Here is a 25,899-nt window from a genome sequence, read left to right on the forward strand (position 1 = left end):
GTTCGATGCCAATATAACGCAAAGATGAAATCGAGTGGCCTGCCTCCAAAAAGTGGGCCGCAACTGGGTAGGTCAAGTTTTTGCACCTAATGGTGCTACGATGCTCTGAGATACGTACTTTTAATTCACGCTTTGTTTTACCCACATAATTTTTACCACAAGGACAAGTTATGAGATAAATAACTGCCTTAGTGGAGCACGTAATAACACCTTTGATTGGGATCGATGTCCCTGTTTGTGGATGTTTAAAGGATCTGCATTTATAAGTGCCATTGCATTGGGCACAGCCATTACACTTATAATTACCATCCAATAGGGGCGCAAATAGACGTTGTTCAGGAATATCTTGGGGGGTTAAATCAGAGTGTACCAATTGGTCTCGGAGATTTCTGCCCCGCGAAAATACGACCAAGGGAAGGTCAGAAAACACATTACCGAGACTATCATCGGATTTAAGAATATGCCAATGTTTGTGAACGATTCCCTTAATTTGTTCAGAGCGCTTTGAATAGCGGGTAGTTAAAATGCAAGAATGCGTCTTTTTGCGAGACTGCCCTTGAAAAAGGTCATGTCTCGTTTTGTTTTGAATTTTCTCAATGGCATTATTAATCTGATCATTTTTGTACCCCCTCTCCTTGAACTTTCTTTGCGTCTCAGCCATATTTCTGTCGAAATCTGATTGTTTTTTGCAAATTCTTTTGATTCGACAGAATTGGCTGTAGGGCAAACTATTTTTCAAGGGAAGTGGGTGACAACTGTCAGCCCTCAACAAACTGTTACGATCAGTAGGTTTCCTGTAAAGATCAGTGTATAGAACATTATTTTCACACAAGATCAGAAGATCAAGAAAACTGATTTGACGTGTATCAGATTGCATAGTAAATCTCAAATGTTCAGAACAGGAGTTAAGAAAATCATGGAACGCCTGGAGCTGTTTTACATCACCCCTCCATAGAACAAAAATATCATCAATATACCGTTTCCAAATAATGATGTTAGGCAAGAAAACATTTTTGAGAGGATTGAAAATAGACTGTTTCTCCATGTAACCAACATACAGGTACATCGATCCCAATCAAAGGTGTTATTACGTGCTCCACTAAGGCAGTTATTTATCTCATAACTTGTCCTTGTGGTAAAAATTATGTGGGTAAAACAAAGCGTGAATTAAAAGTACGTATCTCAGAGCATCGTAGCACCATTAGGTGCAAAAACTTGACCTACCCAGTTGCGGCCCACTTTTTGGAGGCAGGCCACTCGATTTCATCTTTGCGTTATATTGGCATCGAACATGTCACCCTCCCTAGGAGAGGGGGTGACCTTGATAATTTATTGTTAAGACGAGAGGCTGCTTGGATATTTAACTTAAAGACCCTTGCTCCCTTCGGTCTTAACGTGGACTTTGATCTGAAGCCATTCTTGTGATTGTTGTGATTGTTGTGACTTTGCCATTGTGGTTGTTTGTAGGCTTGTGTGGTCTTTAGTGTGTCTATGATCGTATGCTATCCATTTGTATTAATTGTATGTTGCTCATTCTATGCCGTTTTAATATGAGTAATTAACCAATGATATTAGGCCACTGTTGGCCATGATTACAGACACCTGTGTGTCTTGACACTATATATAAACGAGTCATCCCGCAGTGTCTGTGATTGTACCCTGATGAAGACAGCTTGCCTGTCGAAACGTTGGTAATTAAATATTTTTGCATCTGAGCTCCTAGAGTGTGCGGCTCTCCTTTATTTTCTAGTTTTCTACTCCGCTAGCCAGCACCTCGCCTACATAGGTGTGCGTTTCTTTTTTCTTCTAGATTGTTCTGTTACCTAGTAAACAGCACCCTACCGACACAAAAAGCTCTTAAACGATGCCGAATGATAATTCTTCTCCTGACACTGGTCATAGACCCAAACAAGATTACTTTGAATATAGCCAAAGGGAGCGTGATAAGATCATTGTTTCGGAGTCCCTTTTTGACATGCCGGGAGGTAATTCTGACCTCTCGAAAGAACTGTTACAGTTATCTAAGCGCCAGACGAGAACGCATCTACATATAGTCACTCTTAGTGATTATGTGCGTCAAGGCATTATTCCACGGGGACTCAGGTGGCAAGAAGAACCATCATTGGGACAGCGCACAGATGATTTCTGTGAGCGCTGGTGTGCCATCCTGAACAAATGCTCTATTGATTTAATGACATTAATTGTTGACCAGTTGAAAAAGGATTTTAGTGAAATGGATAACACGATTAAAGACAAACGCACAGCTCTACAAATAGCTGTTAATGATGATGGCATATTCAATGAACTGATAAACTAACCAAGCGCTCCAGGACAAGTTGTCTACAGAAATAAAGGAACTTAAAATCAAGAAATTCAACCAAGACAAAAAAGACAAGGCCGAGGATAAAGTCTACTTCTGGAGAAACCCTGACAAGGGAGGTCCTGCTCCTCCTCTCCATGGCAGGCGCAGGAGGGATGCCGCTTACTTCGATCCACCCCTGTCTGATCAACACTCTACAACCAGCGCCTCATCGGCTTCCAGTGGTCGTTTTTTATTCAACGAGAGACTGGACGGACGGAAGGGCGGAGGTGGCCGCAGGCACGCACATCGACGAGATGCCGCACCCGACGGGGTAAGAAGAAACGACTATCAGAGGCAGAGGAGACCGTTCACACGGTCCCAGAACCCACGGGACTGAGTGTTTTCAATTTATCAAGCAAGATATTGAGCCCTGCCCATGTCTCTTTGCTTAATAAAGGGTTATCTTTTGTGCCTACGACCCAGTGCAACGACTTTGATGTTAAGGTAGACATGTTTAAGTTTTTTAGAAACATCCGTTTAAGGGAATACTTTAGCTCCCCTGATCCTGATATTTCTATTGAACCTGTATATTGCTCACCTGCACATACTCTGACTCCTTTTAGAGGCAAGAGTTATTTTATACCTCCTACCAATCGCAATCACTCTATCGAGACATATTGTAGACTTGTTGAAAAAGATGTTGCGCAACTCCTTAAGAACAAACAGGAGTCCAAATCTTTCCACAATTTACATAAGGATGAAAAACACGCGTTGCTTGATTTACAATCCGATACCTCAGTCCTTATTCGTCCTGCTGACAAGGGTGGGTCGGTTGTACTTATGGATAGGGCAGCTTATGTAAATGAGTGTCACAGACAGCTGCTTGATAACACCTTTTACAAGAAACTCAGAAGTGATCCCACTTCTCAATTTCAGAATACTATCTTAACTGTCCTAGATGGGTATTTAGGTTGTGGTCAGATAACCAAAAAAGAACATGACTTTTTGGCTATTCAACACCCAAAAATTGCCACTTTTTATACTTTGCCGAAATTACATAAGAATGTTACTAAACCTCCAGGGCGCCCTATTGTAGCGGGCATTGATGCAGTAACGGCCCCTCTTTCTACTTTTGACTTTTTTATTAGACCACTCGCAGAACAGCTCCCCTCCTTTGTAAAGGACACCAGCAGTATGATCTCTATCATAGAATCTCTTGATCCTCTCCCTGAGAACACATTGTTAGTTACTTTTGATGTTGAGTCGTTATACACTAATATTCCTCACGAGGGCGGTATTGAAGCTATGGAACATTTTCTTCTGCAACGTGACCCCAATAAACTACCTTCCAGTGAATGCATTATAACATTGGCTGAAATAGTACTTACACACAACTATTTCATGTTTCTAAATGATTTCTTTATTCAGACGAAGGGTACTGCTATGGGATCCCCCATGGCTCCTAACTATGCTAATTTGTATGTTGGTTACATGGAGAAACAGTCTATTTTCAATCCTCTCAAAAATGTTTTCTTGCCTAACATCATTATTTGGAAACGGTATATTGATGATATTTTTGTTCTATGGAGGGGTGATGTAAAACAGCTCCAGGCGTTCCATGATTTTCTTAACTCCTGTTCTGAACATTTGAGATTTACTATGCAATCTGATACACGTCAAATCAGTTTTCTTGATCTTCTGATCTTGTGTGAAAATAATGTTCTATACACTGATCTTTACAGGAAACCTACTGATCGTAACAGTTTGTTGAGGGCTGACAGTTGTCACCCACTTCCCTTGAAAAATAGTTTGCCCTACAGCCAATTCTGTCGAATCAAAAGAATTTGCAAAAAACAATCAGATTTCGACAGAAATATGGCTGAGACGCAAAGAAAGTTCAAGGAGAGGGGGTACAAAAATGATCAGATTAATAATGCCATTGAGAAAATTCAAAACAAAACGAGACATGACCTTTTTCAAGGGCAGTCTCGCAAAAAGACGCATTCTTGCATTTTAACTACCCGCTATTCAAAGCGCTCTGAACAAATTAAGGGAATCGTTCACAAACATTGGCATATTCTTAAATCCGATGATAGTCTCGGTAATGTGTTTTCTGACCTTCCCTTGGTCGTATTTTCGCGGGGCAGAAATCTCCGAGACCAATTGGTACACTCTGATTTAACCCCCCAAGATATTCCTGAACAACGTCTATTTGCGCCCCTATTGGATGGTAATTATAAGTGTAATGGCTGTGCCCAATGCAATGGCACTTATAAATGCAGATCCTTTAAACATCCACAAACAGGGACATCGATCCCAATCAAAGGTGTTATTACGTGCTCCACTAAGGCAGTTATTTATCTCATAACTTGTCCTTGTGGTAAAAATTATGTGGGTAAAACAAAGCGTGAATTAAAAGTACGTATCTCAGAGCATCGTAGCACCATTAGGTGCAAAAACTTGACCTACCCAGTTGCGGCCCACTTTTTGGAGGCAGGCCACTCGATTTCATCTTTGCGTTATATTGGCATCGAACATGTCACCCTCCCTAGGAGAGGGGGTGACCTTGATAATTTATTGTTAAGACGAGAGGCTGCTTGGATATTTAACTTAAAGACCCTTGCTCCCTTCGGTCTTAACGTGGACTTTGATCTGAAGCCATTCTTGTGATTGTTGTGATTGTTGTGACTTTGCCATTGTGGTTGTTTGTAGGCTTGTGTGGTCTTTAGTGTGTCTATGATCGTATGCTATCCATTTGTATTAATTGTATGTTGCTCATTCTATGCCGTTTTAATATGAGTAATTAACCAATGATATTAGGCCACTGTTGGCCATGATTACAGACACCTGTGTGTCTTGACACTATATATAAACGAGTCATCCCGCAGTGTCTGTGATTGTACCCTGATGAAGACAGCTTGCCTGTCGAAACGTTGGTAATTAAATATTTTTGCATCTGAGCTCCTAGAGTGTGCAGCTCTCCTTTATTTTCTAGTTTTCTACTCCGCTAGCCAGCACCTCGCCTACATAGGTGTGCGTTTCTTTTTTCTTCTAGACTTGAACTCTGTGAACCATTTATTTGGGCTGCGATTTCTGAGGCTGGTAACTCTAATGCACTTATTCTCTGCAGCAGAGGTAACTCTGGGTCTTACATTCCTGTGGCAGTCCGCATGAGAGCCAGTTTCATCATAGCGGTTGATGGATTTTGCGACTGCATAAAGTTATTGTAATTTTCTGTATTGACTGACCTTCAGGTCTTAAAGTAATGATGGGCTGTTGTTTCTCTTTGCTTATTTGAGCTGTTCTTGCCATAATATGGACTTGGTCTTTTACCAAATAGGGCTATCTTCTGTATACCCCCCTACTTTGTCACAACACAACTGATTGGCTCAAATGCATTCAAAAGGAAAGAAATTCCACAAATTAACTTTGAACAAGGCACACCTGTTAATTGAAATGCATTCCAGGTGACTACCTCATGAAGCTGGTTGAGAGAATGCCAAGAGTGTGCAAAGCTGTCATCAAGGCAAAGGGTGGCTATTTGAAGATATTATTTTGAGTCAATAAGTATTCAACTCCTTTGTTATGGCAAGCCAAAATAAGTTCAGGAGTAAACACTTGCTTAAAATTAGCTTAACAAGTCACATACTGTAATAAGTTGCATGTTTAATAGTGTTAAACATGATTTTTTAATGACTACCTCATCTCTCTACCCCACACATACAATTATCTGTAAGGTCCCTCAGTCGAGCAGTGAATTTCAAACACAGACTCAACCACAAAGACCAGGGAGGTTTTCCAATGCCTCGCAAAGAAGGGCACCTACTGGTAGATTGGTAAAAAAAAAAACAGACAATGAATATCCTTTTGAGCATGGTGAAGTTATTAATTACACTTTGGATGGTGTATCAATACACCCAGTCACTACAAAGATACATGTGTCCTTCCTAACTCAGTTGCCGGAGAGGAAGGAAACCGGTCAGGGATTTCACCATGAGGCCAATTGTGACTTTAAAACAGTTACAGAGTTTAATGGCTGTGAGCGGAGAAAACTGAGGATGGATCAACAACATTGTAGTTACTCCACAATACCAACCTAACTGACAGTGTGAAAAGAAGGAAGACTGTACAGAATAAAAATATTCCAAAACATGCATCCTGCTTGCAACAAGGCACTAAAGTAATACTGGAAAAAAATGGCAAAGCAATTCACTTTTTCTCCTGAATACAAAGTGTGATGTTTGGGGCAAATCAAATACAACACATTATTGAGTACCACTCTTCACATTTTCAAACACAGTGCTGGCTGCATCCTGTTATGGGTATTCTTGTAATCTTTAAAGACTGGGAAGTTTTTCAGGATAAAAAATAAACAGAATGGAGCTAAGCACAGGCAAAATCCTAGAGGAAAACCTGGTTCAGTCTGCTTTCCACCGAACACTGGGAGATGAATTCACCTTTCAGCAGGACAATAACCTAAAACACATAGCCAAATCTACACTGGAGTTACTTACCAAGAAGACCGTGAATGTTCCTGACTGGCCGAGTTACAGTTTTGACTTAAATCTACCTGACAATATATTGCAAGACCTGAAAATGGTTGTCTAGTAATGATCAACAACCAATTTGACAGAGCTTGAAGAATTTTGAAAATAATAAATGGGCAAATGTTGTACAATCCAGGTGTGGAAAACTCTTAGAGACTTACCCAGAAAGACTCAAAGCTGTAATCGCTGCCAAAGGTGCTTCTACAAAGTATTGACTCAGGGGTGTGAATACATATGTATATGAGATATTTCAGTATTTAATTTTCAATAAATTGGCTTCAATTAAAAAAAAAACAGTTTTCATGTTGTCATTATGGGGTATTGTGTGTAGATGGGAGCAAAAACAACAACAATTTAGTCCATTTTGAATTCAGGCTGTAACACAACAAAATGTGGAATAAGTCAAGGGGTATGAATACTTTCTGAAGGCACTGTACTAGCCAATTATTTTCTATGTATTCCACTTGCCTGCACAGAGAAGAGATACGCAGAGTAACTCTTCTACCGTTCTGCCAAGTCTCATCGAAACCAATTCCCATTTCCCCTTGTCCCCACATCAGCCTCCAGTCCAGTGTGACGATGCTGTGTCTCTATGGACACACCACCTGCACGCAAACACACACACACGCACACGCACACGCTCACACAGTCCCTTTGCTCGCTGACGAGCTCGTCACATCCCAGTCATTACAGCAGCTTATTAAACATGACAACCATAGGGCTCCAGCCTCCACCAACGGCAGCTAATTAAACAAGGGAAGACAAACGCCTGAGTGATATAATTTACCACGTCCAATAAGTGAAGGAAAGCAATACAGAGGTTATAAAACTCAGTTCTCCCCTGACAGTTTTCCTTTCTCACTTCTGTGAAGTCTATACTTATTGCAGTTGCCACTAGGATGAGCCTCGTGAGACTGTGCTCGACAACCAATTAGTATCATCTGCGTTGGTGCTCTATAAAACAGGCTAACAGTAACTATTCATACTGTAGGCAAAAATTTATTTAATCTTATTCTATTTTCTAGCTAGGAGATACTGACGAATACTAGATATGATAAACACTTGTTTCAGTGTTTTAATATCAGAGGGAAGTAGAAATCGATTCTCAAAGACACATTTAACACATTGGGATTCTCATACTGATTGAGCTATATTCCGCAATCCAGATGTACAGATCGAGACAGTGCAGCCAATTTAAATGGAACAATGTCTAGTGCCGATGAGGGTGAGAGGCGAGAGCTATAATTGTGGGCCACCCACACACTAGCATGATGACTAAGCCTACCTATGGTCTAGACTCCAGGCTCTGAGTCTGAAAGTGTGTGTGTGTGTGATGCTTGTGCACGTGTGTGCATGTTCATGTGTGTGCCATGCGTTTGTGTCTAACCTGTAGGTGCCCTGTTTTGGAAGGAACATTTCCCAACACTCCAGTCCAGGCACATCACATAATGTATCTTCACACATTAGGCTGCAGAACAGGGAAAAGTTCACACTAACCCGTGACCTTCCCTGAGGCTCATACAGCCCTTGATGGATTCAGAGGACTACTGCTGGTTCATCATCATCATCATCATAGTCATCGTCATCATCATCATAGTCATCATGATCATCATAGTCATCGTCATCGTCATCATCATCATCATCAGTGCTACACCCTGCCATGACACTGTTATGTACACCATCCAGCTAGAGTCTTGTCCACGGCTGCCTTGTTGACGCCGAGAGGAGCATTGAGAGGAGCATTTTCAAAGTATTAAACGCTTATTTCTCTATTAAACAGGCTATAGAACGCAAGGGCAGTATTCGAACAGTGATTCTTCCTCAAAGGAGCAGTTATAGTTGATTCATCATCTAATTACCACCACTCATTCCGTATAGCTCCCATCAGAATCATGAAAAGCGGCACAAGGGGGGGAGGAAAACAAAATGATTAATCGTAAGGGAAGATACACTACTGTTCAAAAGTTTGGGGTCACTTAGAAATGTCCTTGTTTTTGAAAGAAAAGCTAAAAAAATGTGTCCATTAAAATAACATCAAATTGATCAGAAATACAGTGTAGACATTGTTAATGTTGTAAATGACTATTGTAGCTGGAAACGGCTGATTTTGAATGGTATATCTATATAGGCATACGGAGGCCCATTATCACCAACCATCACTCCTGTGTTCCAATGGCACGTTGTGTTAGCTAATCCAAGTTTATAATTTTAAAAGGCTGAATGATCATTAGAAAACCCTTTTGTAATTATATTAGCACAGCTGAAAACTATTGGCCAGTCTGAGATATGGATTTTTCTTTGCAACTCTGCCTAGAAGGCCAGCATCCCGGAGTCACCTTTTCACTGTTGACGTTGAGACTGGTGTTTTGCGGGTACTATTTAATGAAGCTGCCAGTTGAGGACTTGTGAGGCGCCTGTTTCTCAAACTAGATACTCTAATGTACTTGTCCTTTTCCTCAGTTGTGCACCGGGGCCTCCCACTCCTCTTTCTATTCTGTTAGAGACAGTTTGTGGTGTTCTGTGAAGGGAGTAGTACAAAGTGTTGTACGAGATCTTCAGTTTCTTGGCAATTTCTCACATGGAATAGCCTTCATTTCTCAGAACAAAAATAGACTGACGAGTTTCAGAAGAAAGTTATTTGTTTCTGGCCATTTTGAGCATGTAATCAAACCCACAAATGCGGATGCTCCAGATACTCAACGAGTCTAAAGAAGGCCAGTTTTATTGCTTCTTTAATCAGACAACAGTTTTCAGCTGTGCTAACATAATTGCAAAATGGTTTTCTAATGATCAATTAGCCTTTTAAAATGATAAACTTGGATTAACTAACATAACGTGCCATTGGAACACAGGAGTGATGGTTTCTGATAATGGGCCTCTATACACCTATGTAGATATTCCATTAAAAGTCAGCCGTTTCCAGCTACAATAGTCATTTACAACATTAACAATGTCTACACTGTATTTCTGATCAATTTGATGTTATTTTAATGGACAAAAAAATTGATTTTCTTTTGAAAAACAAGGACATTTCTAAGTGACCTCAAACTTTTGAATGGTAGCGTAGATAGAACCAATTTTCACAAACATTACCCCGCTGCTCGTTAGGGTTTCAATCAAGAGGTGGGCGCACATAAAAGCCAAGCTACATAGAGAATCTGTCTTCTGTTTTCTATTTCTGAAATGAACATTTAACAACCCCTCCTCCGCCTCCTCCTCCTCTGCTCTGCCAGCCCTCCTTCCTCCCATCCCCCTGTCAATCATACACGTGTGTATACACACACAAACACACAAACACACACATAGTCCCATCCCCCGTCATATGCGTGCCCCTGGTGTGCCGGTTCCTCTTCAGCAGTAATTGTTCCCCCCCTGCACCCCCCAGCCCCAGAGATAATGACAGCCAGTGAGGGGATCCGCTCTGAGAAGGACGCCAATGCTAGCTTGCCAGCAACACCAGCCAGGAGCAGCAGCCAGCCTGGGAGACTGACAGCACTGACAGAGCCCACTAGCCTCACTTTACCTACTACTCAGACAGACACAGGGTGGAGGGAGGGAGAAAGCACTGACAGAGCCCGTTGGACCGCACGACTACCCCTACAATCCCATCCACTAGCCTGCATACTAGTAATAAAAATAAATATAGCTATTTTCTAAAAACTGCCAGTTAAAGTGGGGGAAGAAAGAGAGAGAGAGAGAGAGAGAGATAAAGAAGGTGGGAGGGAGGGAGAGAGAGAGAGAGAGTGAGCAAGCTGGGGACGGTGTTGCATGGGAGTCTGGGTGTCATCATATCATCCGTGCCTTACTATAACAAGGTCAGACTGTATTGCATGACAACCAACCTTTGAGGAATTGACTACAACACAAACAGATCAGACCACTACCAGGCAGGTACATTGGGGTGCTGGTGGTTTTGGAGATGTCCCCCTCAACAAATCACAGACACGTCGGCTCGGTAATCACAGCACTTCAAAACTAAATACATTTAAAAAGCAGACATTGAATATCCCTTTGAGCACGGTGAAGTTATTAATAACACTTTGGATGAGGTATCAATACACCCAGTCACTACAAAGATAATGGCTGTGATAGGATAAAACTGAGGAAGGATCAACAACATTATAGTTACTCCAAAATACTAACCCTTTTGACAGAGTGAAAAGAAGGAAGCCTGTACAGAATAAAAAATATTCTAATACATGCATCCTGTTTGCAACAAGGCAGTAAAGTAATACTGCAAATAATGTGGCAAAGCAATTAACTTTTTGTCCTGAATACAAAGTGTTATGTTTGTGGAAAACCCAATACAACACATTACTGAGTACCACTCTCCGTATTTTCAAGCATAGTGGGTGGCTGTTATGGGTACGCTTGTAATTGTTAAGGACGTGAGTTTTTCAGGATAAAAAAGAAATGGAACGGAGCTAAGCACAGGCAACATTCTAGAGGAAAACCTGGTTCAGTCTTCTTTCCACCAGATACTGGGAGATTAAATCACCTTTCAGCAGGACAATAACCTAAAACACAAGGCTACATATACACTGAGGTTGCTTACCAAGAAGACGGTGAATGTTCCTGAGTGGCTGAGTTAAAGTTTTGACTTATATCTGCTTAAAAATCTATGGCAAGACTTGAAAATGGTTGTCTAACAATGATCAACAACCAATTTGACAGAGCTTGAAATTTTTTAGAAAATAATCATGTGTAAATATTGCACAATCCAGGTGTGCAAAGCTCTTTAGATGTTTTCACACTTGGTCCCTTTCAGACAATTTTTGCGAACTCAGTGTGGTTCGCTTAATTTTCTGTGCAGTGTGAACACTCAAAAGGAATTCAGACCCCTCAAAAGAGCCCCCGAAGCGAACCGAACTGAGACCATCTCGAGAGGTGGTCTGAGTTCGGTTCGCTTGAATTACGTGGTCTGGTTCCCTTTTTTAATACAATGTGAATGGTTCTCTTGTCATTATTCCTGCACCACACACTAGGCTACTGCAACACCGTTTCCCCTGCCATAAACCCTCCCATTGTTGCCACAAAAGAGAGAAGATGATGATGTGCAGGTTTGCAGGGGGCTGTTTTTGGATATTGATTAGCGATTGTCAAGGGTGCACAGAAATTCCAAAATGTGTGGAGAGAGCTATATATGCTGTTTATTGATTGTGGGGTTCGAATAATGTGAGAAGACAATATATTTGGTACAAATCACAAAATAGTGTACAAAATCTATGCCAGCTCTTAAAGGGTCAGGTGCCTACCTTGTGTGTACAATTTTCAATTACAGCATTATTTATTCTGCAGTTTTTATATGGCTATTTATTCTGTTACCAATCAAATGTACATGTTAATAGTATCTTCTGTATGCTATTATTATGTCTCATATTTAACTAAATGACATCTATTAGCTTCCAAAATGTAAGTAGGTATATCAAGCTGTCTTACAACACATTCTGATTGAATGGCTTGTCCTGCACTTTGTAAAAACCCAGTGTGCATGTTGGAAAAATATATTGGTTCCTTTCTAAACAAATCAAAGTGAATGCAAAGAGGACTCAGTCCACAAAATAGGTAACAAAACTGGCAAACGAGTTGAATCCTCATTCAAAGGCAAGGGTAGTGTGAATACAAAGAGAACTGAGTTTTTTTGTTTTTTTCACTTTAAAGAGGACTGAGATCGGATCTTTAAAAGAGGACTACAAAGGTGATTCTAACATGTATTGACTCTGGGGTATGAATACTTACAGTTGAAGTCGGGAAGTTTACATACACCCAAATACATTTAAACTCAGTTTTTCACAATTCCTGACATTTAATCAGAGTAAAAATTCCCTGTCTTAGGTCAGTTAGGATCACCACTTTATTTTAAGAATGTGAAATGTCAGAATAATAGTAGAGAGAATGATTTATTTCAGCTTTTATTTCTTTCATAACATTCCCAGTGGGTCAGAAGTTTACATACACTCAATTAATATTTGGTAGCATTGCCTTTAAATGGTTTAACTTGGGTCAAGCGTTTCGGGTAGCCTTCCACAAGCTTCCCACAATAAGTTGGGGGAATTTTGGCCCATTCCTCCTGACAGAGCTGGTGTAACTGAGTCAGGTTTGTAGGCCTCCTTCCTCGCACACTCTTTTTCAGTTCTGCCCACAAATGTGCTATAGGATTGAGGTCAGGGCTTTGTGATGGCCACTCCAATACCTTGACTTTGTTGTCCTTAAGCCATTTTGCCACAACTTTGGAAGTATGCTGGGGTCATTGTCCATTTGGAAGACCCATTTGAGACCAAGCTTTAACTTCCTGACTGATGTCTTGAGATGTTGCTTCAATATATCCACATAATTTTCACGATGCCATCTATTTTATGAAGTGCACCAGTCCCTCCTGCAGCAAAGCACCCCCACAACATGATGCTGCCACCCCCGTGCTTCACAGTTGGGATGGTGTTCTTCGGCTTGCAAGCCTCCCCCTTTTTCCTCCAAACATAACGATGGTCAAACAGTTCGATATTTGTTTCATCAGACCAGAGGACATTTCTCCAAAAAGTACGATCTTTGTCCCCATGTGCAGTTGCAAACCGTAGTCTGGCTTTTTTATGGCGGTTTTGGAGCAGTGTCTTCTTCCTTGCTGAGCGGCCTTTCAGGTTATGTCGATATAGGACTCGTTTTACAGTGGATATAGATACTTTGTACCTGTTTCCTCCAACATCTTCACAAGGTCCTTTGTTGCTGTTCTAGGATTGATTTGCACTTTTCGCACCAAAGTACGTTCATCTCTAGGAGACAGAACACGTCGCCTTCCTGAGCGGTATGATGGCTGCGTGGTCCCATGGTGTTTATACTTGCGTACTATTGTTTGTACAGATGAACGTGGTACCTTCAGGCATTTGGAAATTGCTCCCAAGGATAAACCAGACTTGTGGAGGTCTACAATTTCTTTTCTGAGGTCTTGGCTGATTTATTTTTATTTTCCCATGATGTCAAGCAGAGGCACTGAGTTTGAAGGTAGGCCTTGAAATACATCCATAGGTACACCTCCAATTGACTCAAATGATATCAATTAGCCTATCAGAAGTTTCTAAAGACATTTCTGGATTTTTCCAAGCTGTTTAAAGGCACAGTCAACTTAGTGTATGTATAATTCTGACCCACTGGAATTGTGATACAGTGAATTATAAGTGAAATAATCTGTCTGTCAACAATTGTTGGAAAAATGATCTGTGTCATGCACAAAGTAGATGTCCTAACTGACTTGCCAAAACTATAGTTTGTTAACAAGAAATGTGTGGAGTGGTTGAAAAACTCCAACCTAAGTGTATGTAAACTTCCGACTTTCTAAAAACACGTTTTCACTTCGTCATTATGGAATACACTTATTATTCAGGCTGCAACACAACAACATGCGGAACAAGTCAAGGGGTATGAATACTTTCTGAACTTATAGAGCGTAGCTAAACCAAATGAGTTTTCTTCTTTCGGTTTACACTAGGCCTATGCTCTGGAGCTCAGAAACATCCAATCACGCTAGTGATAAACTAATTGCAGTTGTTTCGATTTTGGCTGATGTTCTTAAGACACAACCTGCTAAAACCAGCAAGTAGGTGAAGATGCTTTTCACATAAATCCCACCACAGCCATGAGAGAATACAGACACAGAGAGATTATTCTCCCTCCTCTGGAGGGATTATAGTGAATTAAAGTGTCTAAAAGGCCAGCAAACACGGTAGCCCGGCAAATGGCTTCGATTATCCTCAACAATGAGACGGTGAATAGCTCCACAATGACCTTTCTGAAATACTCAAGTGAAAATATACATGAAGATGTATGCATTGGTTGGCATTGGTCTTCATGTTATTGGGGTTTTAAAGATATATACTGTTACATATGAATAGGCAAACATGTTATATGATATTCACAGTGCAGTGAGATGAAACATATCCACAAATCTGCTGATTTGCACAATATTTTTGTAAAGCAATCTCTATCTGCTTAGAATCAACATTCTGCAGATAATAGGCGGTGGGCCGAAGCATCGCATCTGCTTAATAAAAACAAATGTTTTTTAAAATGTATTTATAGATTTTCAGATATAACAACAAAAACAGTACAACCCCAACCCCTCAATCTCCCATCCATCCATCCATCCATCCATCCATCCATCCATCCATCCATCCATCCATCCATCCATCCATCCATCCATCCATCCATCCATCCATCCATCCATCCATCCATCCATCCATCCATCCATCCATCCATCCCCTCCCTCCCTCCCTCCAAAACCATCCACTGACCAAGGCATCTATAAAAGTAAGTTAAATATGAAAGAAAAACATAAACAAACAGTAATAGAAACAAAAACTATGGAGAAAAAAAAGTTAAATAAAAATATTATCAGCACAAACGGCCACTAGAACAGACATGACTGCTTAACAAACTATGCAAGTTACACTAAGTAAAAGACAGGCTCTCCACATATTGTATTAATGGGGACCAGGTTAAGTCAAACTTTTGTCAGCACACATGCACAGTGTACCTAACCTTCTCCAGAGGCAGAGATGACATCAACTCTTTAACCCACTGCATAAAGGAGCGCGGCTTTGCAGACTTCCAGTGAAAGAGGACAAGGCGGCGAGCTAGCAGCTTTCGCATTTACCTGATGCGTGGTAGCATTCTGGTCTAGGGGAAGTACCCCAAAAATGGCAGTGACCGGGTTGGGGCTAACAATTGTATTACACATACACTATCGTTCAAAAGTTTGGGGTCACTTAGAAATGTCCTTGTTTTTGAAAGAAAAGCACATTTTGTGTCCATTAAAATAACATCAATTTTTCTGAAATACAGTATAGACATTGCTAATGTAGTAAATGACTATTGTATCTTGAAACAGCTGATTTTGAATGGGATATCTACATAGGCGTACAGAGGCCCATAACTGTTTGTTAGGGACTCGTAAGTAAGCATTTCACTGTTGTATTCGGCGCATGTGACTAATAAAATTTGATTAGAAATTTGATTTGATCTAATCATCTCTTCCCAGCGTCACAGATTGACACGACATTCCAGTTCTGGCATAGGAACGGTCTGGTGTTTTTTTGTGACCTATTTGTTGATAACACATTTGTCATATTTGATACTCTGAGGGTTGACCATAATATTCCCAATACCCACTTTTTTAGATACCTGCAAACTCACAGCTTTGCCAAAAAACATGTCCCTTCATTTCCACTCAAGCCTCCTAAGTGTCCAGTCGAGAGGTGCTTAGATCTTAACAATTGTCTGAAGGGCACAATCTCCAGACTATACGACATAATACAGAACATTAATCCGCCTTCCTTTGCAAATACAAAATCTGCATGGGAGCAAGACATAGGTGGCGAACTACCTGATGATATATGGCAACAAAGTATTGAGCGTATCCACACATCATCATTTTGCATAAGGCATGGGCTTATTCACCTTAAGGTTTTGCACTGTCTCCATTACTCGAATGACAGATTGGAAAAAATATACCCAAATGTTGACCCCAAGTGTTTGAGATGCCAGAGTCAGAGTCCTGCGGGGGAATAGGTTTTGTTGTGCCCGATTCACGACTGTCATGGTGTGCTTGGACCATGTTAGTTTGTTGGTGATGTGGACACCAAGGAATTTGAAGCTCTCAACCTGGGTTGGCGCCCCCCCCTTGGGTTGTGCCGTGGTGGAGATCTTTGTGGGCTATACTCGGCCTTGTCTCAGGATGGTAAGTTGGTGGTTGAAGATATCCCTTTAGTGGTGTGGGGGCTGTGCTTTGGCAAAGTGGGTGAGGTTATATCCTGCCTGTTTGGCCCTGTCTGGGGGTATCATTGGATGGGGCAACAGTGTCTCCTGACCCCTCCTGTCTCAGCCTCCAGTATTTATGCTGCAGTTTATGTGTCGGGGGGCTAGGGTCAGCCTGTTATATCTGAAGTATTTCTCCTGTCTTATCCGGTGTCCTGTGTGAATTTAAGTATGCTCTCTCTAATTCTCTCTTTCTCTCTCTCGCTCTCTCGGAGGACCTGAGCCCTAGGAACATGCCACAGGACTACCTGGCATGATGACTCCTTGCTGTCCCCAGTCCACCTGGCCGTGCTGCTGCTCCAGTTTCAACTGTTTCAACTGCCTACGGCTATGGAACCCTGACCTGTTCACCGGACGTGCTACCTGTCCCAGACCTGCTGTTTTCAACTCTCTAGAGACAGCAGGAGCGGTAGAGATACTCTCAATGATTGGCTATGAAAAGCCAACTGACACTTACTCCTGAGGTGCTGACTTTTTGCAGCCTCGACAACTACTGTGATTATTATTATTTGACCACGCTGGTCATTTATGAACATTTGAACATCTTGGCCATGTTCTGTTATAATCTCCACCCGGCACAGCCAGAAGAGGACTGGCCACCCCTCATAGCCTGGTTGCTCTCTAGGTTTCTTCCTAGGTTTTGGCCTTTCTAGGGAGTTTTTCCTAGCCACAGTGCTTCTACACCTGCATTGCTTGCTGTTTGGGGTTTTAGGCTGGGTTTCTGTACAGCACTATGATATATCAGCTGATGTGAGAAGGGCTATATACATAAATTTGATTTGATTTGCTCCACTGCAGCCCCGTCGATGAGAATGGGGGCGTGCTCGGATCTCTTTTTCCTGTAGTCCACAAAAATCTCCTTTGTCTTGATCACGTTGAGGGAGAGGTTGTTGTCCTGGCACCACACGGCCAGGTCTCTGACCTCCTCCCTATAGGCTGTCTCGTCGTTGTCGGTGATCAGGCCTACCACTGTTGTGTCATCGGCAAATGTAATGATGGTGTTGGAGTCGTGCCTGCAGTGCAGTCATGAGTGAACAGGGAGTACAGGAGGGGGCTGAGCATGCACCACTGAGGTGCCCCTGTGTTGTGGATCAGTGTGGCAGATGTGTTGTTACCTACCCTTACCACCTGGGGGCGGCCCGTCAGGAAGTCTAGGATCCAGCTTCAGAAGGAGGTGTTTAGTCCCATGGTCCTTAGCTTATTGATGAGCTTTGAGGGCACTATGATGTTGAACGCTGAGCTGTAGTCAATGAATAGCATTCTCACATAGGTGTTCCTTTTGTCCAGGTGGGAAAGGGCATCTGTTGAGGCGGTATGCAAATTGAAGTGGGTCTAGGGTTTCTGGGATGATGGTGTTGATGTGAGCCATGACCAGCCTTTCAAAGCACTTCATGGCTACAGACGTTAGTGCTACATGTCGGTAGTCATTTTGGCAGGTTACCTTAGTGTTCTTGGGCACAGGCACTATGGTAGTCTGCTTAAAACATGTTGATATTACAGACTCAGACATGGAGAGGTTGAAAATGTCAGTGAAGACACCTGCCAGTTGGTCAGCGCATGCCCGCAGTACACGTCCTGGTAATCCGTCTGGCCCTGCGGCCTTGTGAATGTTGACCTGTTAAAAGGTCTTACTCACATCGGCTGCGAAGAGCGTGGTCACAGTCTTCCGGACAGCTGGTGCTCTTATGCATGTTTCAGGGTTATTTGCCTCAAAGCGAGCATGGAAGTAGTTTAGCTCGTCTGGTATGCTTGTGTCACTGGGCAGCTTGCAAGCCCTGCCACATCCACCGAGCGTCAGAGCCGTTGTAGTAAGATTCGATCTTAGTCCTGTATTGACGCTTTGCCTGTTTGATGGTTCGTCAGAGGGCATAGTGAGATTGCTTACAAGCTTCTGGGTTAGAGTCCCGCTCCTTGAAAGCAGCAGCTCTAGCCTTTAGCTCAGTGCGGATGCTGCCTATAATGTGGGGACGACAGGGACGACGTCATCAATGCACCCAATGACTGTGGTGTACTCCTCAATGCCATCGGAGGAATTCCGGAACATATTCCAGTCTGTGCTAGCAAAACAGTCATGTAGCTTAGCATCTGCTTCCTCTGACCACTTTTTTATTGATCTAGTCACTGGTGCTTCCTGCTTTAATTTTTGCTTGTAAGCAGGAATCAGGAGGATAGAATTATGGTCAGATTTGCCAAATGGAGAGCGAGGGAGAGCTTTGTGTACGTCTCTGTGTGTGGCGTATAGGTGGTCCAGAGTTCTTTTTCCTCTGGTTGCACATTTAACATGCTGATAGAAATTTGGTAAAACAGATTTAAGTTTCTCTGGATTAAAGTCCCCGGCTAATTGGAGCGCCACCTCTGGGTGACCGTTTTCTTGTTTTTTTATGGCAGAAAACAGCTCATTCAATGCTGTCTTAGTGCCAGCCTCTGACTGTGGTGGTATGTGAACAGCTACAAAGAATACAGATGAAAACTCTCTTGGTAGGTAGTGTGGTCTACACCTTATCATGCGATACTCTACCTCAGGCGGGCAATAGCTCGAGACTTCCTTAGATATCGTGCACCAGCTGTTGTGTACAAAAATACATAGACCACCACCCCTTGTCTTACCAGACACCGCTGTTCTATCCTGCCGGTACATCGTATGATAGTCGTTTTTATTTTTTTCTGCGATTTTATTCTCCAAAGATTGTACGTTTGCTAGCAGAATGGAGGGAAGTGGGGGTTTATTCGATCACCTACGAATTCTCAGAAGGCAGCCCTACCTTCGGCCCCTCTTTCTCCACCTCCTCTTCACGCAGATCACGGGGATCGGGGCCTGTTCCCGAGGACGCAGTATATCCTTCACGTCGGGCTCGTCATAGTTATGAAAGGAAAAAAAGGATTCTGCTAGTCCGTAGTGAGTAATCGCAGTCCTAATGTCTAGAAGTTATTTTTTCTTATAAGAGACGGTAGTGGCAACATTATGTACAAAATAAGTTACAAACAAAGCAAATAAACGAACAAAAACCACAATCGGCTGGGGGCACAAAAAACGTCTGCCTTCTTCTCCGGAAAGAATTTGTCCAATCATGATAAGTTAGAACTCCTCAGGCAGCAGGCAGCTGCTGATATTGATGATAGAACACTGCTTTCAAATTCTATTCTCAGAGTTTGTATGCGGTGGAAGAAGGGGAAGAAAGTTCCATAAGCAACCTTAGAGAATTCACAAAACCATTAAAATGACTTTTAAACAGTGTGTAATGATGACTAAGTAACCACATTTGAAGAAGCTATGCAGCACAAACCAATTATGCCTGCCTGCAGCTCAATAGCATTACACTTCATTCTGTTTCTTTACTCACTGAGTTTCATTCATTTCAGCACCACAAAGACAGACAGCTCCACAGCCAACAGTGAAGCAGAATGCCCTTTTATATACAGTGCTTTGCAAAAGTGTTCACCACCCTTGGCATTTTTCCTATTTTGTTGCATTACAACTTGTAATTTAAATCGATTTTTATTTGAATTTCATGTAATGGACATACACAAAATAGTCAAAATTGGTGAAGTGAAATAAAGAAAAGTTACTTGTTTCAAGAAATTCTCTAAAATAAAAAATGGAAAAGTGGTGCGTGCATATGAAGCCGCTAAATAAGATCTGGTGCAACCAATTACCTTCAGCAGTCACATAATTATTTAAATAAAGTCCACCTGTGTGCAATCTAAGTGTCACATGATCTGTCACATGATCTCAGTATATATACACCTGTTCTGAATGGCCCCAGAGTCTGCAACACCACTAAGCAAGGGCACCACCAAGCAAGCAGCACTATGAAGACCAAGGAGCTCTCCAAACAGGTCAGGGACAAAGTTGTGGAGAAGTACAGATCAGGGTTGGATTCTAAAAAAATATCTGAAACTTTGAACATCCGATGGAGCACCATTAAAGCGATTATAAAAGAATGGAAAGAATATGGCACCACAGCAAACCTGCCAAGAGAGGGCCGCCCACCAAAACTCACGGACCAGGCAAGGAGGGCATTAACCAGAGAGGCAACAAAGAGACCAAAGATAACCCTGAAGGAGATGCAAAGCTCCACAGCGGAGATTGGAGTATCTGTCCATAGGACCACTTTAAGCCGCGCACTCCACAGAGCTGGGCTTTATGGAAGAGTGGCCAGAAAAAAGCCATTGCTTGAAGAAAAAAATAAGCAAACACGTTTGGTGTTCGCCAAAAGGCATGTGGGAAACTCTCCAAACATATGGAAGAAGGTACTCTAGTCAGATGAGTCTAAAATTGAGCTTTTAGGCCATCAAGAAAAACGCTATGTCTTGCGCAAACCCAACACCTCTCATCACCCCGAGAACACCATACCCACAGTGAAGCATGGTGGTGCCAGCATCATGCTGGGGGGGGGGGATGTTTTTCATCAGCAGGGACTAGGAAACTGGTCAGAATTGAAGGAATGAGGGATGGCGCTAAATACAGGGACATTCTTGAGGGAAACCTGTTTCAGTCTTCCAGAGATTTGAGACTGAGGTGGAGGTTCCCCTTCCAGCAGGACAATGACCCTAAGTATACTGCTAAAGCAACACTTGAGTGGTTTAAGGGGAAACATTTACATGTCTTGGAATGGCCTAGTCAAAGCCCAGACCTCAATCCAATTGAAAATCTGTGGTATGACTTAAAGATTGCTGTACACCAGCGGAACCCATCCAACTTGAAGGAGCATGTAGATTTTGTGTCACTGGCCTACATACAATAACCCATAATGTCAAAGTGGAATTATTCATTTAAAAAATGAAAAGCTGAATGTCTTGAGTCAATAAGTATTCAACCCCTTTCTTATGACAAGCCTAAGTTCAGAAGTAAAAACGTGCTTAACAAGTCACTATAAGTTGGACTCACTCTGTGTGCAATAATAGTATTAACATAATTTTTTAATGACTACCTCATCTCTCTACCCCACACATACAACTATCTGTAAGGTCCCTCAGTCGACAAGTGAATTTCAAACACAGATTCAACCACAAAGAAGTGTACCTATTGGTAGATTGGTAAAAAAACTCAGACATTTCAGTTTAAACATGGTGAAGTTATTTATTACACTTTGAATGATGCATAAATACACCCAGTCACTACAAAGATACAGGCACCCTTCCTAACTCAGTTGCTGGAGAGAAAGGAAACCACTCAGGGATTTCACCATGAGGCCAATGGTGACATTTAAACATTTACAGAGTTTAATGGCTATGATAGAAAAAAACTGAGGATGGCCTGGCACAGCTCCTGGTATATGTCTGTTACGTTTATGGGGGGTTAATTAAGGAAGACATCCTCTTCTGCAAACCACTGGAAACCAGGACAACAGGAGAGGATATTTTGAAAGTACTGGACAGCTTTGTGACATCAAATGGACTTTGGTGGTCAAGATGTGTTGGTATCTGTACTGATGGCGCAAAAGCCATGACAGGGAGACATAGTGGAGTGGTAACGCGCGTGCAAGCAGTTGGTCCTGATGCTACTCTGGTACACTGCAGCATCCACCGAGAGGCTCTTGCTGCCAAGGGAATCCCCGACAGCTTGAAATACTTTTTGAACACTACAGTGAAAATTGTTAACTTTGTTAAAGCAAGGCCCCTGAACTCTCACGAATTTTCTGCATTATGCAATGACACAGGCAGCGACCATGTAATGGTTTTACAACATACAGAAGTGTGCTGGTTATCAAGGGGCAAAATATTGACACGTTTTTTTTTAAAATTGAGAGACGAGCTTAAAGTTTTCTTTACAGACCATAATTTTCACGTGTCTGACCCCTTGCATGATGACGAGTTTCTCACATGACAGGCCTATCTGGGTGATATTTTTTCGCAACTATATTCAATATGCGGGACATAATTAAGGCTATGATTAAGAAGTTGGAGCTCTTCTCTGTCTACATTAACTTGGACAACACACAGGTCCTTCTATCATAGTATGATTTTATGGACAATATCAAATATGATATAGCGAAGCACCTGAGTGAGCTGGGTGTGCAATTACGCAGGTACTATATCGAAATGGATGACACAAACAACTGGATTCGTTATCCCTTTCATGCGCTGCCTCCAGTCCACTTACCGATATCTGAACAAGAGAAACTCATCGAAATTCTGTGAAAATTTAATTTAATTTCCAGATTTCTGGATAGGGCTGCGCTCAGAGTATCCTGCTTTGGCAAATCGAGCTGTTAAGACACTGATGCCCTTTGCAACCACGTACCTACAGTATGTGAGAGTGGATTCTCAGCCCTCGCTAGCATGACAACTAAATACAGGCACAGACTGTGTGTGGGAAATGATTTAAGACTGAGACTCTCTCCAATACAACCCAACATTTGCAGAGTTATGTGCATCCATTCAAGCACACCCTTATCATTAACCTGTGGTGAGTTATTCACAATTTTTGATGAACAAATAAGGTTTTATATTTAAGACAGCTAAATAAAGAGCAAAATTATTGATTATTATTATATTATTATTTGTGACCTGGTCCTACCAATGAGCCGGGTTGTGACAAAAACTCACACTCATTCTTATGTTTAGTAAATGTATTGTATAGTGTGTGTGTCAGGCTTACAATGACGGCAAAAAACAACATTTGAGAGTGCGCTGACCCTAGTGATAGAGGGGGTACGCAGCTATAGGTTGAATGTTTGAAAGGGTACGGGACTATAAAGGTTTTGGAACCACTGCAATAAGGCATTAAAGTGAAACTGTAAAAAATGTAATTAACTTCATGTCCAATACATAGTGTTATGTTTGAGGCAAATCCAACACAACACATCACTGAGTACCACTCTGTCACGACTTCCGCTGAAGTCGGCCCCTCTCCTTGTTCGGGCGGCGTCCGGCGGTCGACGTCACCGGCTTTCTAGCCATCGCCGCTCCATTTTTCATTTGTTTTGTCTTGTTCCCCGCACACCTGGTTTTCATTCCCCAATCACACTACATGTATTTATTCCTCTGTTCCCCCTCATGTCTTTGTGTGAGATTGTTTTGTGTTACGTGTCTATGTTGACGTGCTTTACTCGTATGCGTTTATTCCGTGTTTTATTTTCACGAGGTATGTTATTGTGTTTATACAATATTATTGTGACTGTTTGCGCGTTTGCACTTTTGCATTGGCTGGAGGTTTCTCCTGCCTAAATAAAGTGTGCGCCTGTTCACAACTCTCTGCTCTCCTGCACCTGACTCCGCTCCCAGTACGCACGCCATTGACACACTCTTCATATTTTCAAGCATGGTGGTGGCTGCATCATATTATGGGTATACTTGTCATTGGCAAGGACGAGGGAATTCTTTACGATCAAAATAAACATTATAGAGCTAAGCACAGGCAAAATCCTAGAGGTAAAACTGGTTCAGTCTGCTTTCCAACAGACACTGGGAGACAAATTCCCCTTTCAGCCGGACAATAACCAAAAACACAAGGCTAAATACACTAGAGTTCCTTACCAATTAAATTCAGGCTTTAATACAATAAAATGTGGAATAAGTCAAGGGGTATGAATAATTTCTGAAGGCACTGTATTTGCTAAGGGGATATAATTCAAGGTGTCTTGGCCAATAGCTTTTCTTCCAATCAACCAATGAAATACCTCCGCAGCTACGATACCTGGAGAGCCCCTAGTCAATATTATAGGACCAATTACGTGGTCAATTAAGTGAAAAACATGAGGAAGAAAACAACTGCACACACAGCCCACGCATGCAACACACACATGTTGCATGTAAACACACACATGTTGCATGTAAACACACACATGTTGCATGTAAACACACACATGTTGCATGTAAACACACACATGCACACACCGTGGTCATTCCAGGACTTTTTTTAATGAGGGCCATATTATGTCCTGGCCAGAAGTATTATAGTTGATTGTGGTGGCTACCTGTCGTCATTCTGAAATGACTGGTCCCCCAGCAGCAGGTCCCTGAAGCGGTAGCGGGGCCGTAGAGGGGGGACCTCAGAGTCCACTTCCGCCATCTTCAGGGCTGAGATGTCCAGAATAACTCCAGCGTTGCTGCTGTTGTTCTTCTGCAGGGTCTCAGTGGACGATGACCTGACAGGATTATAGACATAGAAATATAAGAAATATGGATTGTTGGCTGGCTTTTGATACGCACTCTGATTGCTGTCTGGCTTTTGACCTGATCTCTGACACTCAGACATGTTGATTTCCTGACAGAGCACCGAGGATGTTGGAATAGTCTCACATTGGGAATATGATATTTTTTGAGTTGTTGACATCACAGACATAAAACTATGACCTATGTGACTCGTTTCAGGAAAATAGGCGTATGTCGCGCGTCACTTCTTCACACTACTTCCATTTGAACGTAAACGTATTGTTTTTTTTTATCAAAATGCGTTTTTTGGCAGAAATACCTAATGGAACATGTGAACTTTCATGTGCCTTAATAACAAACTTGTATGCCATCTGTAAATACAAATACATTTGTTAAATTACAATCCTAGTTGGTTGAGCCACAGAAAAAGATAATGAGTTTGGATGGGTCTGCCATGTAGCACGCTTCTGTCTATTTGAGCTGGTCAGTATGTGTTGGTAATCTTTTTTAATGCAGCTTTTGTTTTGTTAAGATTTCATGTAGTTTAACTGCATAAGTGTTGCTCTCCACTTTCAGGAGGACCAAGTTTTTAAGTCAGTGGAATTAGAGTATGATCGCTAAGGAGATGGAGAAAACACCTGTCTGTGGATTACATCTTCAAATTAAAGGCAACCAAGGCATTTGTGACAGAGAAGGAGAAGCGTCCATCCATGTATACGGGTAAGATATTCTAGCTAGCTATATTTTCAGATATTACGAGTTTCTAACATCATGAGTTGGGATCATGGTTCATTATTTAGATAGATAGCTAGCTACATGTCTTAACAAAAGACTCCACTATGCAAGTAACCATTTCAATGGAATGTTCATGATGTCACTGTGACAGCTGTTTATAGACGTAGCTTCTCAATTTGCTCTGGCTATCTACTCCGATTTCAGAGCACTCTTGTCTGAGTGTGCCAGAGAGCAGAATAACTGACGAATTTACCAAAGCTCACCAACTGTTGAATATGGCCGGTGTCAGTAAACGTTGAAAAAAAGCGTAATTAAATTGTTGCCAGCAGCACAGCTGCAGTCACCAACGCTATGGATAACAACAAAACAGCTTAACCAGCTCTGCTAGGGCGAGTAAAATGGTCAGAGTGAGCT

The 25,899-nt window shown here is 41.9% G+C and overlaps 1 protein-coding gene across 1 annotated transcript in view; it reads right to left on the minus strand.

Annotated features, from left to right (window-relative positions):
* The window catches only part of si:dkey-21e5.1 (potassium channel subfamily T member 1), a 109,729-nt gene extending 85,044 nt beyond the window's left edge, over positions 1-24,685 (minus strand). The window contains exon 1 of the mRNA XM_038998510.1: positions 24,573-24,685. Within this exon, the coding sequence (XP_038854438.1) occupies positions 24,573-24,667 (95 nt within the window). The 5' untranslated portion in view covers positions 24,668-24,685. The remainder of the gene's footprint in view (positions 1-24,572) is intronic.
* Between the last annotated feature and the right edge of the window lie 1,214 nt (positions 24,686-25,899).

This window comes from Salvelinus namaycush, chromosome 1, assembly GCF_016432855.1.
Source record: "Salvelinus namaycush isolate Seneca chromosome 1, SaNama_1.0, whole genome shotgun sequence".
Lineage (NCBI taxonomy): Eukaryota > Metazoa > Chordata > Actinopteri > Salmoniformes > Salmonidae > Salvelinus > Salvelinus namaycush.